This window comes from Sipha flava, unplaced genomic scaffold, assembly GCF_003268045.1.
Source record: "Sipha flava isolate LNK unplaced genomic scaffold, YSA_version1 220_pilon_pilon, whole genome shotgun sequence".
NCBI classification, from domain to species: Eukaryota; Metazoa; Arthropoda; class Insecta; order Hemiptera; family Aphididae; genus Sipha; species Sipha flava.
Genome location: NW_020272849.1, coordinates 59,742 through 77,356, shown reverse-complemented (window position 1 = coordinate 77,356; position 17,615 = coordinate 59,742). Strand labels below are relative to the sequence as shown.

General features: G+C 29.7%; 2 protein-coding genes across 5 annotated transcripts in view; one reads left to right on the top strand and one right to left on the bottom strand.

The window, feature by feature from the left end:
- LOC112683134 (neuropeptide CCHamide-1 receptor-like) overlaps positions 1–17,615 on the bottom strand; it is a 169,475-nt gene that overhangs the window by 132,520 nt on the left and 19,340 nt on the right. The gene's annotated exons all lie outside the window — the stretch shown is intronic.
- Positions 12,866–15,760, top strand: LOC112683148. Its single transcript, XM_025554051.1, has 5 exons — positions 12,866–13,007; positions 13,106–13,362; positions 14,237–14,383; positions 14,435–14,933; positions 15,330–15,760. Exons 1-5 carry the CDS (start codon positions 12,866–12,868, stop codon positions 15,758–15,760), a joined length of 1,476 nt encoding a protein of 491 aa, XP_025409836.1.

The following is a 17,615-nucleotide window of genomic DNA, read 5'->3' as shown; positions in this document are numbered from 1 at the left end:
TATTAATTATTAACAAAAATTAAAAATCGTAAAGCTCACAGTCAAGCTAGGGAAATAATTTAGAATTAATATCATAAAAAAATGTTTGTAACAATTGTTGGTTTATTGATGTATTTTCGGTAAAAATATTGAAATACGGAGAACCACTGGTTTTCCGTTATCGCGCCTCCGCTGTCGTCTCAATTTATCTGGCAACGACTAAACATGTCTTGAAGCGTATAAACGACGACGGTAATGACTAATGACAGTCTGTTTGATGATAAGGTACTAACGCACACACTCACAAGGCATAACATCACGCGTATAAGGTATTGTCTATACTCAACCCTTTAAAAAAGGTTCACTCCAACCCCCTTAACTCTAATTAGAGTAGAAAAATATACATTTCTTCATTGGGATTGTTTTTAAACACTCTAATGTCAGTTTTACAGTAGTTTATGTATGTTTTTTTTATTCATTTTTCATACAAATTACATATGATAAATATAATTAAAAAAAGTAATTAATAATAATAATAATCATAATATTAATAATTAATTTAAAAGAATTTCGACGTGAATATATCAGCGTCAGTCAATATAACTGTTATAACTTCGTTATAATAATTTCGAATTATAATTATTTACCATTACAAAAATAATAATAAATTATTGTCCACTGTTTTTTAAAACGCTCCGTACGCATGAAAAATGGCGGCCACAGTTTCTTCAAACACAGGACCGTATCGGATACTCGTTCAACGGACGTGAAATGTTACACGGTCAAAAGACCAAATAATAAAGATTACGTTATGTACATATAAACGCGTTGCCCAAAATTGAACGCAGAGAAAATGGTGGCGCACACGACCACTAACTGGTGCAAATCGAACCGGTTTACACAAGACGCTCGTGTACGCCATCGCCACGTAAAAATGTACCGGACACATATTACCAAATTGTACCTACATGGTTTCGGCACTATGTATAAAACAAATCATTTTTATTGAGCCGTTCAAAATTTTATATTTTACCGCGCTCTTGGTCACCGATATTTTGATAACAAAATTATTATCAATAATAAAATGATACATAGACAAATGAATAATATTCAATAATATTACATTTTAGCTGTGATAGGTCATTTCACACAATAAGTCCGTATTCATTTTTGTGTAGCTTATAGGATATAGGTACCTAGATTAGTATTTGTTTTTTTTATTATTATTTTTTGGGCTTAAATACATTTTATTAAAATGTGGAAATAAGTTGTGCATGAATACCTGTTCAGTATTCATACAAACTGAATTGAACGGCCCAATAAAAATGATTTATTTTGTACTTAGTGTCGAGACCATGTACACATTGGTAATATGCGTACCGGACGCGAAGACTTGAACGTAGCATAATTGTGAAAGCACACTGATGAATATCTCGGCACGCACTTAATGAAGAAACGGCATGAACAACAAAAACGGTCACAACGGTAAGCACACGGCGGCAACACATACACAGGGATTCGACGTTAATCGATGTTGTGTCATCAACGGTACACACCAGATCGAAGTGTCACTTTCGTGACCGATGCGCTCCCGAACCCGAGAAAAAACCCTGTGTTCCAACTAGAGCTTGAAACCGGTAACCGATTTTTCCCAGTAATCGGTTATCATGACTACTTTTTGGACTCGTATCCGCTTTCCGGTTCTCGTGTTTCAGTATTAAGAAGTGGTTATAAAATACCGGTAATTGCGTAATTTGGTAAAGGTGGAAATCTATAATGGTAACCGTTTATTTTTAGAATTGGTTAATTAACCAAATATATACCGTAAATCTCAAAACCAATTAACGTTAAATATGTTTTTTTAAATTATATTTTAAATAATCGAAAATATTCTAAAATAGTTTATTAAATTATTTTCGAATCACGAAGTAAATATAAAAATGTAATAACACAAAAACAAAAATAACAATCCGTAATCGAACCCTTAGTATTATCAGCGCACAAACAATGCGGGTAGATTCTCAGTTTACAGATTGTTCTAATAGCTGATACATATGATATGTAATATTATACATTTATAACTCATGTACGATATACTTCGATATCGATGTTATACGATTAGTGAGTACTGAGAGTAGTTTCTACAGGCTATATGCAATAGTCGATAAGCTATCGACTTCTAAGCTGTGTCTGTAGATCGATAATCTATACGTTTAAGGTCGTTCCACACTAATGGTAAAGTCACGGTCCGGCGATGGATAAAATATAATATCTATATTTATATTAATTTTATAATTATTATTGCGGATTTTCACATTTCTTATAAATTATATAAACATTTTTTTCATTAATATAGCATAACAAACAAATAAAAATTCCATAGCTAGAATAACTGAAAAAAGCAATAAAAAAACAAAAAAAGCATTTATACTAAAAAAAGCAAAAATAAATTCATTTATTTCGAATCAGATTAACGTGAAACGAATTTATGTATAAAAATTAGATTTCTATCTTAAATATATAAAAAGAAGCATTTGCTTTAAAATCCGAGTCCTACTAATGATTTTATTGCTGAAATTTGAAGCACACAATGAAATATAAAATAAAATTCTATTTTATTCCACTATGTTCTTGATTTTTTTAAGTTCACTATGAAATAGATTAAATCTTCGTAAGATTATCCTATAAATTTCCAAAAATTTTTTGGAATAAATATGTCAAATGGTTGATAAGAATACTATTCTTTGGATATGTGATCTCAAAATTAAATTAAAAAAAACCTCCATAAATTTCTTATCCATAACATACGAGTGTAATAATACCATGGTGGTATTATTCATTCATTACTATTTAGGATTAGAGATCATTTTTTTTCATATTTTACCGTTTCACGGAAGACATAAAATAATAATATAATAGCTTCCATATAGATGAGTTACGTAATGAAAACTCATTATAGGTTTCAATCGGTTTGCTTGTTCACAACCGTTATGTAAATTAATTAATGACGAATAAATCCGACCACGTGTCCTACAAATCTTTATTGGAAAACCGTATGAAAGCCATTTGACGTAGCACATTATGTATTATATGTTTCAGATAACCATGAATAAATTAAAACACTTTAAATTGAATGCTAATTATAAAGGGCTTATTTTTTTATAAACCTGTATGGTCATGTTTTGATTTATCTTTTAACTCGAATGTTTAAACCATTTCTGTGTAATCAAAATTCAACTACTGTTATAACATTACATAGTTATAAATCTAATTAACCGTACCTCACAATGTACAATTTAATATGATGTTATACCGTTGTATTTGTAGTATTTGTTTTACAATAGCAAATACAATTAGTTAACATGTTCGTGCAGTGATATCAGTATTGGATTATCAAATCGAATTATACTGTAACCAGATTTAAAACAATATAAATTTGTTTATTATCTAAACCAATTTTCATGTAAATTTTAGATAGGTATGCAAAATCTAAATAGATAGTAATTTATAAATGTTTAAATGTTTATAGATTAATTTAAATATAAGCAACATCATTGTAAATGACAACATAGAAAAATAATTAAAAATATACATTATTATCAATACATTTTATTAAAAACTAAACCATAACACCAGGTTAGGTTAGACCAGAAGCACGTATTGCTTAAATAATTAATAAATACATTTAATTTAAATATATACAATAAATAAAGTACAGTTTACATAATAATATATTATGTTAGCAGATAAAGTTTCCATACAATCGAGGTTCTGAAATACCGATTCCTAACGGGACTCTCTGTATAAACCCAATCAGATACAATCAGGGCCGCAGCTAAGGGGGTCTTTTGCCCTGGACGTCAAATTTTTAGGGACGGCAAAATATAAACATTTGACGTTGAAATGTCATGCTAAATATACGCGCATACCGCTGACTTATTTATACCGCGATAACGACGGTCGATATCGGGTATCCGATCAATTTTTGATATGGCAAAATAACAATACAATTAATATTTATCACAGTAATTCATTTATTCTGTGGTACAGGTAATATAATGTTATCGGTAGTTTTAGGCTCGGGCCACACTATGCGTTTTATTGGTTGCCGATGAACCGCATCCCGATAAACCGCAATCGGGAAGACCGACCACACTACGCGTTTTATTAGTTGCCGATTTAAAAAGCGCGAAAAATATTTTTATTCAAAATAATATGTTCTTGGAAATATTAGACTACTGTGATATTATATTTGATTTCAACGAAATTTAGCTGGTTTATTATTATATTATTACTATATACTGCTAAAGATAGACCTATCATAATAATCAGATTGTAGACTTTTCATGATAATTATATTGTTTTATAAACTAATATAGAATAGAAACCTTAAACATATATATATATATATAATATTTTAAATGATTTAATTTCGACGAAATGTGTATTGGTAAACCGCAACCGATAATCCGCAAGTTTGGTCGGCACAATACGAAATAAAGTGTTTTGAAGTACTTGCCGAAATGCATCGGCAATGCCAAACCGCAACACGTTGCAGTTCGTCCCGACGAGTTTTAAATCGGTTAGCTGAATCGATCAGTGTGACCCTGAAAATGCGGTTTATTAGTTATTTATATGTTATTTATGGATGTTGCGGTCGTTTACCGATCGGTTCCGGATTATCGGCAACCGACAAAACGCATAGTGTAGCCCTAGCCTAACAGCTATCGTCGTATTCCAGGAAAAATTCAAAACTAATAATATTCTGGAGTACATATATGTTATCTTATGTTATCGTGCCGTTGTTTGTGAACATATGTTCGTAAGTCTTGATTATCATTTTATAAATATAAATTTATAATGTACTAGCGCGATAACATTATAATCATTTATTTTCGTGATTCGTGGTTCGACAACTGACGTGTTTTTTGAAAGTGTACCTATTAATCAAATAGTTTATTTTAATAATTAAACAGTTTTATTACCTACAAAAGTTAAAGAAAATTATCATAATCTACATATTCAACATCTTAGAGTTGTAAATATAGTAAGAAAATATTTAATAATTAAAATTTATTAACGGTAAAAAAATTTGTGCGTGCATTGTAAAACATCAAAGAGCATCATCAATCTCATTTGAAGAAATAATCAAAACATTACAACCAAAAAATCAAGAAAAATCAAATTTCTTTAAATCTTTTATATACACTTTTAGTTTTTAAAAATAGTTATGTTATGAATATTTTGTATAGTTTGAGCATACATTTTTATGTCTTAATTTTTCAAATTTATCATTTGACAACAGTATAATAGAATATTTGTTACTTAACATCCAATAAAATATTAAATATTTTATAATTTTTCTCAAACTTATACTGTAATAACAACACTGAAATTTATATGTAAATGATTGGGGCTGAGTGATGGAAAAAGGAGCGACAAACTTAGAACTTGCCCCTCTTAGAATAATGTGTGGCTGCGGCCCTGGATACAATACATGCGAGTAATAAAAAATGGTATTCACGTGTAGAGTTACGACGGTAATTATTAAGATTGAAGTGAAGTTAGATGTGTTCATTTTAAAATATTAAAACCAAAATATTTAAATATAGTTGATAAATGCTAAATGATTTCTCAATTTATTCAAAATGTTTGCATAAGATAATAACATATAAACTGAATGATTTATTACTTCTGTATAATATTCGAGTTAAATGTTACGAAATCACTTTGTTCTACAGAGACGGTCTAAAATATTAAATAAAAATGATTCATGATATGCAAACAAAAAAAACTTTTTTTCCTTCAAATTATATTCTTTATCAAGATATATTTGAAACTTAAAATAAAATATATTTTTTAACATTAAAATAAGCATATAAAATAGGAAGTAAAATTTGCCATTAGAAGTAATATCGTGCTTTAATAATGACATTAAAAATCTTATTTTATGAGAAATAATATAAAGGCAAGATAAAATTAATAAAAAGATAAACTTTTTGTAATCGATATATACTTCAAAATTTTTTAAAAAAATAAAGTTTATTAAAAGAAAATTATTAATAATAATAAAAAGTAAGAATTACAAGTATATAAATAATGAATAAAGTATAATAATTTTTGGCCTTAAAACTATGATAATGTTTTCTTAAAAAAAAAAATCTAATTAAAAAATGGTATCCTTTCATCACTGGATTTTCATTCTTCAAGAACTCAAAACTACAACACAATTAACGAACAATTCGACCGAATTAGGATTTGGAGTGATGGTCACATATAATCACTATTTTATAATGTAAAGAGCGTCTAAACACAGGAATGCACCTTAAGCATTCTGCGCATGCGCGTAATTTATTCACCACTATTATAATGTTAGGCTGTTACATAGAGTTACTCTATGGGCTGTTATCAATATATCATATCAAATCATTATAATACGATAATAATTATATGAGTTATGAATCAAACTATTCAAAATTTAACTACATACTTCCTATATAAATAATATATTGTCATTTTATTTTAGTTGTTAAATAATAATGTTCAGTTTCGTTATAATTTTTTTTTTTTGTAGTAGTATATTATTGAGATGTTTAGTTTCAACTCAGTGTAATGTACTATGTATACATTATATTTTTTATACGTATTTTATGGTTACTACGTAATTACAATTTACAATTATAACCATAAACAAATTAATAGAAGTAATATGAACCTCGTGCGAATCGCAAAATCTCGAATAGGAAAAAGTTGCAAAACAGTATTAGCAACCAAATATATCCAGCCATCCAGTATATACGCTCCGCTTATATTTGTTACTATCATTTACTTTGTCTATGTTGATATTAAATTAAAAAGTGTTAAATAAAATATCAGTAATACCGTAATAAGTATTCTTGATAAAGTTATTAATTTAACTATAAAATCCTTACATCCTAATATTGTGTCACCATGTCGAACTCATAACTCGGCACACTACACTAGTTGGTTTTAATAATTCGTACTTGTACTTACTATTAGGATAATGTCATTTATATAGTTATTAGATAATATTGCATTTTTTATGTTTAAGATGTTTGTGAATTGTATTGTTAATATTCAATACAACATTTAGTTAATAGCCTTTGTGTAATAAATTTTGATAAAGTCTGGCTTATGAAATGTTCAAATAGGTAATTGGGTAAATGTAGATATAAATAAATATTATTAAGAGCCATCTCAACATATTAGATAGTTATTGCTGTTTTGATTTTTTTTTTTCAAATGTTTCTGGTATGTATAATGATTTATTTACTGAAATGGTCGAAGCAAAAAAACAAATGTAAAATACATAAGTAGTATGTTCGAATTTTGAATAGTTTGATTCAAAACTCATATTATTATCGTATTATAGTGATTTGATATAATATATTGATAACAGCCTAACATGATAGTGATAAATAAATTACGCACATGCGCAGAATGCATAAGGTGCATTCCTGTGTTTGGACGCTCTTATAATGTGGTTATCATTGATATCAAGTGATCAACATGAGTTTTAAGTATTTAGTAATAATATATAATAAAGTTTTAGATTATATTATAACCATAGAAAATTCTGCAATTAATTTATGCCCCCCTCCCAAAATGTTTCACAGGTACGCCACTGCCAATGGTGGATAATAGCGGTGTTCAATTACCGTATTGACAAACTATAAATACTTAGTGTGATCTAAACCAAATATCAACTACAGTATGATTATAATTCGCTAACCGTCATTGAAAATAACAATCTATCGGTTAAAAATTATTTTTCTGTAATTTTGCGCTACTATTTTTTTTGACTATTAACATACATTTCTTCAATAAAAAAAAAAAATTAATTTTTCTTTTAGCTTCTCAACTAGAAAAAAATATTTTTACCTATATACTATATAATACTTAGAAATAAATTTTCAGGTTTTCGATTGTGTTTGAAACTTTTTAAACACAAACATATATTAATTTCACCTCTTTAACATATAAGATTATAATAAGGGTTATTTGTTCTTTATGAAATAAAGTGAAATAAATCTGCATCTGAACTTTCTTAGAAAAATCGATATTTGATCTTACATTTATTTTAAGCAACAATTTGCCTTTTGAATAATGATAAAGTTTGGAAAGAACCTTCAGTGTTTCCTGGTAATCAGATATCGATTAGTATAAATTCAAACAATGCCAGTTTAATTGTTCACACACTTAATTACTATATGATTTTCAAAAAAGCTAACAGACGCTATTCCGATAACAGTAAAATATTCTGATATGAGAACACTACCATAATAAATGTATATAAATTATAATGCAAATTGTTGTTTTGTGTTTTATATATTTTTCTTTTGCAGTGCTAAATGATTTACATATAATTATAGAGACTAGAAATACTCTTTTTCGTAATACAGTTTTTTTTTTTTTTTATATAAATTATCCTAGTGCCCTTAATAATTGCGTCAATTACATAAAATTGTATTCTATTTTGAAAATATGACGAGCTTACACATGCTTGATATTTTTATAACTTGATTATTCATTTATATTTTATGGTTCGACCCAATGCATAAAAATAATATATTGTTAATTAACTATGAACTATAAATGTAATGTCTAAATTAAATTAAAAAAAATACTTCAACTAAATGGCGTAAGTTTGAATATTTTTCAATGAAAAGTAGAGATTCCAGTAAAAGACATGGAATTAGTATGCCAAATTGTATTAATTCTTCTAGGTGTAAGTATAAATTGTCACAAATAAGTAAATATTGGATATCGAAAAAGTCCAAATGCCAAGTTTCAACTTTTATGTCAGTTATGTTGGTTTTACTAATTTCGATGAAAATTAGAGGGTCCGTGTTTGCGCCAAAATACCGTATTTGCGCATTTATAGAAAAATCTTGTTTGCACTTAATAAAATGTAATAATACTTTTTCGCGCCTACAATACATAAACTTGGCAACGTCACAAGAAGATTAACATTTCTAGTACTAGGTAAATTCTAGTATTATAGTGTTAACTAAACTCAAAAATTATAAATTTGTAGTACCTATAGAAATTACAATATTTTTTTTATATCATTAATTGCAAACATTGATTTGCCTTTAGATTTCTTAAATATTCTTAAACTTCAACAATATTTTTTAGAATATTTTTTAGAATATTTTTTTGCATATTTCTACAAAAGTACATTCTATTATGAATTAATTTAAGATCATTGTTATCTAATGTGCCAAAACTATTCTTTGTAATTTCAGAACGTATCATTTTAAATAGACAATCAGTCATATTTTTGGATCTTTGTAGTAAGCCCAAGGCTAAGCATAATTTAATAATCAATATAATTTAGTATAAATATTAATAAATATGCCTACGTGCAGGAAATCCAGGGCATGGGTGAAAATAACAAGTAGTTTTAAATAAATATACCTATTTGCTGGAAATCCAGAGCAAAGGTGAAAACAACAAGTAGTTTTCACCTCTTAACATAATAATGCTAAATCGACAGTAAAATAAAGTAATAATAGAATTATACCACTTTGACGTCATTAGAACTTGTATAAATACGGGTTGAGCATTTAGCATTATTCAGTAGTATACAGGTAGTTAATAGGTACCTAATAATTAATTAATTAATTGATTAGGTACCTAATAGACAGTGTTATACTGGGCATTTCCTTTATTAATAAATTATTACTCGTCGCGGACTTTGTTACAGCCACAACGCCGCGAGTATATAATTCTTAGACCAGAATTTCGAAAGACTACTCCTAGCTCGCCTGCAACCAATAGTAGAGAAGTCCCTACCATTTAAACAAGCCGGATTCAGACAAAATATAAACTATTGCGATCAAGTTTTGGCGCTTACGACACACGTGGAAAACGGTTTCCAACAAAAAGCAAAATCGGGTGCAGTTTTTTCTTGACTTATCATCGGCTTACGATACAGTCTGGACTAGAGGTCTCCTTCTTAAAATGGCAAAGATCGTAAGATGTAAAGCCACCCTATTACTTCTAGAGAAAATGATATCAAATCGAAAATTCAGTGTAACTCATGGAGGGAAAACGAGCCGATACAAAATTTGGCATTATGGCCTTCCACAAGGAGCTGTTCTTTCCCCAATGCTTTTTAACATATACACAGCAGATATGACTGACAAAGTTTCGAGGAAATTCATATATGCGAATGACGTAGCACTAGTTACACAAGCCACATCATTTGAATAAATCGAAAGTGTACTGAATGCAGACGTTGCAAGATTAAAAAATGTCTTCCAGAAATGGCACCTCAAACTGAACCCAAACAAATCAGTAATATGCATTTTCCATGCATCAGTAATAAGCCAATAGAACACTAAGTATTGTAGCCGATGACCAAAAAATCACCACTGAAGGAGCACCTAAATACCTAGGGGTAAGGTTAGACAGAACCCTAACCTTCAAACAGCATCTCGAAAGTGTAAAAGAGAAAATAAAAACACGTAACAACATTATTGCCAAGCTATTAGGCACAATTTAGGGTTGTCGTCCAATTGTGCTCCGTACTTCAGCTTTAGCTCTAGTGCAGGGGCGGCCAAACGGTCGATCGCGATCGACCAGTCGATCACGGACGATTACAGAGCCGATCATGTTAGAATTTATTTTTAGGCCACGTGCAATTCGACAGTGTCCAGATCAACAAAATAAATATTAAAATGTTAATTAGATTTAAGTATTTAGATTTTAGAAATTATTATATTATTTTTAGTAATTAATAATTAGTTTATAATACTTTATGTATGTTTATATATATTTTAAGCAAGTATGTTTCTTAATAATTATAATTATTTAATAATAAAAATATTTTTCCAAGAAAGTCGATCTTCAAAGGTGAAGTATATTTTTAGTAGATTGTGGCCGAAAAAAGTTTGGCCGCCTCTGCTCTAGTGTATAGTGTGGCAGAATACTGCGTGCCTGTATGGGCCAGAAGTGCGCACTGCAAGAAGGTTGACGTACAGTTGAATAAAACTATGAGAATAATAACAGGTACCGTGAGATTTACTCAACTAGATTGACTGCCGGTCCTGTCCAATATAGCCCCTCTAGACCTACGGAGACAAGTCCAGACTGAGTTAATGTTATCGAAACTGAGCAACTACCCAGACTTACCAGTACAAATAGACATAGTAAACCATCCACCTGAGAGACTTATATTCAGAAACCCTATGTGGAGCATGTCACAGTCAAACAAATCAATAGAGGAGACGTGGGCAAACAGGTGGTCAACTTCTAACGCCCGAAACCATTCCCTAATTAGCGTCCCTGATAACAGAGTCCTAGGCTTCGAGCTAAATCAAACACAATGGACGGCCCTGAACCGTTTAAGAACTGGGCAAGGTAGGTGTAACTATCTATTACACAAATGGGGCATGACTTATTCCCCGTTATGCGAGTGCAGCCTAACACAAACCACAAGCCATATCGTTGAGGAATGCCAAAGAACAAGATTTGAAGGAGGGGTAGCCATACTGCACGTTTGTGGACCAATGGCGATCAAATGGCTAGAGGAACTTGATATTCGACTCTAACAGTTTTGTTTTGTTTTGTTAGAAGAACATGTCCTATTAACATTTTCTAGTCCATTTGTTTTATTTTGTTTATCCTTCCTATATTTTTATATAGTTATATTTATATAGTTTTATATATTTCCTATAATAATATTAAATAATATATTTAAGAGTTAAAATACTATTGTTTAATTTCTATTTTTTAAAAACATATTAAATACTTAAATTCAGGTCTCGTAAGTTCATGCATTTGCATGTTTTTTTTTTTGCTACATCGAAAAATATGATGATTGAGATAAAAATCCGTTTCTTAACAATGGTAATAAGAATCTAAAGCTTAATAGAGCATGTTTTTGCATGTTTTATGGCATATTTGGCATATAGTTGATTTTTTTTTTTAATTATTAGAGTATATTATTTTATGTAAATTCAGCGAAATCGTTTTTTGTGGAAGTCAAAAAAAAAATTAGATCAATAAATGTTTGAATTTATTCTTATTTACTTTTCCGAATTTTTTATAAAATCTTAGTATTTTATCAATATTTTTATTTTTTTTACGACATTAAATTTTATAAGTTAAAAATAGTACTACAAAAACAATGTTATTGCGCACCACTACCACTCTCCTCTTAATGACGTGTCCATTCCAATTTCGTCGCAACGTGTGTTCATTAATTATAATTTTAATAAAATGAAACCGAAGAAAAAATATAAATTGATAATTCTTATTATTTTAAAAAAATCCTTAAACGTTTTTTTTAATGCATATTTGATTAAATTTTAGTACATTATTGCATACTTATTTATGCTTTTTTTAGTGCATGGACTTATGAGCCTTGATTATAACTGTATAGTGTATATTGTATAACAATTTTTATATACTGCATACTAAAATAATACTAACAAAAAAAAAATTCTAACTTTTCGAACATAAACATCGATTTTTAATCGATTAATCGAAAACAAATCATCGATGTTGAAACATCGATATATCGACCCAAAACAACGATGTTTTAACAAATCGATGTTTTTGCCCATCTATAGTCTCTAGTATATAAAATTATTGTGTCATGGTGTGTATAGTCGCACTCCTTCAAAATGGCTCAACCGATTTGAATGAATTTTTTTTTGTATATTTGGTGGGTAAAGAATTGGTGCTTAGTAAGTACACTGCAATAGCCCTACTCTGATCTTAATTGGTTGGAGTAAACTGGTCCTCTAGGTTGGGGGTTAAGCGCAGAGCTAACAATCCTGCCTTAGAAAAAAAAATATTGTTCAGGAACTAACAACAAACTTGCCTCGGAACCGTGGAGCTTTGGAAAATAAAAATGGAAAATGGAAAAAATGGATTATCTTTTGGAACATGGAACATTCGCACACTTTTTAAACCTGGAGCAGTACAATGCTTAGTTGAGGAGATAGAAAGATATAAACTAGGAGTGGTAGGCCTACAAGAAATAAGGTGGGATGGTAAAGGGACGATAGAGATTCAGGATACAATGATTTTCTACGGCGAATGTAATAAACATCGTCAATTTGGAACGGGCTTCGTAATACATAAAACTTAGTACCTCCAGTAAGAGAATTCAAAAGCATTAATCCAAGAATATCAGTGTTAACAATAGAAGCACAATATTTCAACATCTCATTCGTGAATGGGCATGCACCCACGGAAGAAAAACCGCAAGAGGAGAAGGACGAGTTCTATGGTAACCTGGAGCACACACTAAACGAAATTCCACGAAATAGAATTAGAATAGTTGTACGTGCGAGTGCGGAAAGCAATATGCCGCTTACCTCGGCACCTAAAATAGTTGAGTGGACTGTATATTATAAATGACCGGAAATTGGAAAGTACCTATATTAATTGCCCCAGACAAGGGAGGGATCGCCTGCGCTTGTCTGGAATTAATTAGGGTATGAGAATGAGGAAATGGAGATCAAGTAAATGACAACAAACCTAATTTTTTGATATGATAATAATAATAATAATAATAATAATAATAATGTGTGGATGCGGTTTTTTTAATAGATTATAATAATCTGTGAGAATAAATAATATAATAAAGTAAAAATATGTACGGTAACTAAATATAAATTTGAATGATATAATAAATGTAAATGTGTGGTGACTAAGTATAAATATGAATGATGTAATAAATGTAAATGTGTGGTAACTGAATATAAATATGTGCCAGTTGGTCACAAAATAAATTTGATAAATTACTAATAGATATAATAATACAAACAAAAATTGATTATAATAAAACTCACAGTTTGAACAGAATGCGGTGTACACCTGGCCAGCTGCAACCAAAACCTATATAATGAAACAACTCACACACACAAACAACAATAATAATAATATAAAAAAAAAAATTCACATTAACATAATATACAGCATTTAATAATAATTAAAAATATTAAAAGTGAGTGCTTTATGCGTGCCCATGAAAAAATATTACATCAAAAATAATACGACGACAAAATTTTTGCTCTCGTCGATGTCGCCGCCGAACCACCACAACGACCCGTCCGCCCGCAAATTATTATTAAATTAATTATCATAATAGCAAATCATAAATGCATTTGGAAGGAGGACTGAGATAAAGTGCTTATCGTTGTCGTGCACGTCGACGTTGCGTAATTGATGTTCGGCCGGTGAACAATAATAAATTTATTGCAATTTTATTTGTTAGGCCGCTACAATAGTTTTAGAGGACTTCAATGCCAAGCTAGGAAAGGAGAACATATTTCGGTCAACGGTTGGTATCCATAGCCTTCACGATGTAACTAGTGAGAATGGATTTAGGCTTATAGATTTTGCAAGTGGTGGAGGGCTTATTGTAAAGAGCACGATGTTTCCGCATAAAGATATTTATAAGGGTACATGAAAGGCACCAAATGGTAGATATGTCAGTCAGATAGACCATGTTCTGATAAATACTAGGTTCAAAAATTGTATACATGATGTTAAAAGTGTAAGAGGTGCTGACTGTGATTCAGACCATTACCTAGTTAAAGGAAAGCTGAAAGTTAAACTCAAGAAACTAATACATAGTAAAGGAACATTAGTGGATAGATTTGATGTGAATAAGTTAAAGAACACCGATATATGTGAATTTTTCAAGCAACAATTACATGATACAATAAACAGCTTAAGCTTAAATATAAATCAAGAAGAGACAATTGATATCAAATGGAAAATGTTAAAGGATACTATACAAACGGTTACAGACACGGTAATAGGAAAACAAAAGAGAACAAGGAAACCGTGGTTCAACAACTCCTGTAAGGAAGCATTTAATAGAAGAAAAGAAGCCAGGACTCAATTGGTCAACGATCCCACTAATAGAGAGAAAGCTATGGTATACAAAGAACGCCAAAAAGAAACAAGTAATATATTTAGATATAAATAACGGAAATATTGATCATAGAGGAAATAAGACTAGACAACTATACCAGAAGATAAATTCAATTAGAGGAAAATACAAAAAACATAATAAGTTCCTAAAAAATGACGATGGTTCTCTAGTAACAGAACAGGATAAAATACTTGAAAAATGGAAACACTATTTTGAACGATTACTTAACTGTGAAAACCCAGTGGAGACATTTGCATGGATGCCAACGGAACCTAATGACACTGAATGTCCGCCTCCAAGCAAAGATGAAATATTACAACAACTTAATAGGCTAAAAATTATAAGACTCCTGGGGAGGACGGAATCCAAGGAGAAGTGCTAAAAAACTTAGATGAATTAACGATAAATAAAATACAAAGTATTATAGAGAGCGTTTGGCATAAAGAAAGACTTCCTAAGGACAGGGGCACCTCATTAATCTGTCCTATTCATAAAAAAAATGATCCACAAGAGTGTAGTGACGCTACATTCTTGTGTAATGTGTGTTGGGGTATAGCATTACTAGATACAACGTGCAAAGTTTTAGCATATTGTATACTGGATAGAGTAAGACCTATAGCAGATAATTTACTAGGTGACTACCAGGGAGGATTTAGGCCCAATAGATCTACAACAGATCAGATTTTCGTTATAAGACAGATCCTCCAAAAAAGCTGGAAATATAACAAGGATGTACACATATTGTTTGTGGATTTTAAAAAAGCTTATGATTCTATTCATAGGGAAAGCCTAGTAAATATACTCAAAGAATTCAGATTTCCAAGTAAAATCGTAAACAAGTCTTTACCAGTGCCATAATACCTAAGAATTTTACTAAATTATACTAACATTTTTAACTTCAATAAATATCATATACATTTTTACCAGTGCTGAAATTTTTTAATAAAAACAAAACATTTTAATATCAGATTTTAATGTCAAAAAAAACTTTTTAACCTTAAAACATATCATATATGTTTTTACCAGTGCCAAAATGTTTAAATAAAAATCATAATTTTTAACTTACCTACAGTACCTAATAAATGTGAAGAAAAATTAAGCTTTTTAAATTTAAATTTACATTAATGAATTTAATTTTAAATTTCGGGCCGCAATTCGAAAGAAATTTTTACCTCGGGACGCAACTAGTAACCACCCCTAATATACAGTCAATCTAAGGCAGACTAAGTGATCCTTTCTGCGATTGTTGTTTGTAATATGTAAATTATGTAACCAGTCCATTGTAATTTCAAGATATAAACAATGTAAATATATCTAACAAAACTAACGTATAAAGATGCAATGTTAATTAGATGCAATGTCCTACTATTGATTCATAAACAAAAAACTATTTACGACCGCATTATGCTGGAAGTTTCGACGGGACAAGGAGGTTTCCTTTTCTTTTTTTTTTTTCTGATGCATTAGGAGGAACTAGAAAAATTATTCTCATTTCTCATTGAAATACGATCGAGTAATGACATCGTATTGGCGTTATATAATTTAGTATTGCAGCAATTTTATTTGATGGAGGTAGAACAGTTCATTCAAAATGTAGACTGCCTTTGAATATTCAAAATAATTCAGACACAATATTTTGATGCTACGCATTCCAATAATTTCTTCAGACGTGGCAATTGAATTTAAATTTGAAATTTCATATTGAATTTCAAATTTTGTGTTTGAACCTGTTCAATTTCTTATTAGATTGGCATTCGCTATGACAAACAATAAGTAATAAGGCCAAACGATGTCTGTTTGCGTCTTAGAATTTAATATACCATGTTTTTCATACGGACATTAATACAATAATACGCAAGATCTCACGTGGAGAAATCAATATATTTGTCGTGATTAATGATGGACTGACAAAAAATATCGTACACCCAATCGGATTTCGAAATTAATATTGATTTTCTACTTTCCTACTTTTTTTCCTAATTTTTCTACTTAACGATAAAAAAATATATTACTTCTTCAGTTTACTAACTTTTTTACTTTTCATATTTTTGAATTTTCAGATATTAAACAATGAATATGTCAGTAATGTTTATGAAATACATTGAATTGATGAAATAAATGGTTGTAGTTTTTATATTTATATCTGCGGTCATCGTCTAAAGCGCTCTATTCCTCTTATTGTCATAAATCCCACCTCAAAAGATCCGTTTGATCTTTATTAAAGACTGTCATCATACTTAGACTTGGGAAGACTATTTTCGATAATCGAAATGTCTTGATAAATATTATAAATTTAAAATGTGATAATCGTTTAATTAAATATAAATTAAATCAAATTTTTCTATCGTGTATCTATTATATTAAGTCGATTATCATAATATCTGTTTTATAGTAATTTTTTTTACTAAATATTTAATTAATATTTAATTACAGGCTCATTGAATTTTTAACCGACCGGTGATTATTTTAATTAGCGATAGACAAAAAATATATTTAACTTGATCAGGCAAGTAGTCATCCTTCATTCAGCATTACTGTCGGCAATTGAGTACTATTAGCCTTTAAACAATTTTCAAATACCCTCATCAGTCATTCTTAATGTGCTCAGTTTTTGTGTTATGTTTTGACGATATAAAATATTGTCAATACATATTGTAAAATTAAGACTAAACAGTAAAGTGGCAAATGTATGAAATTAAAATAGTTCGAGAAA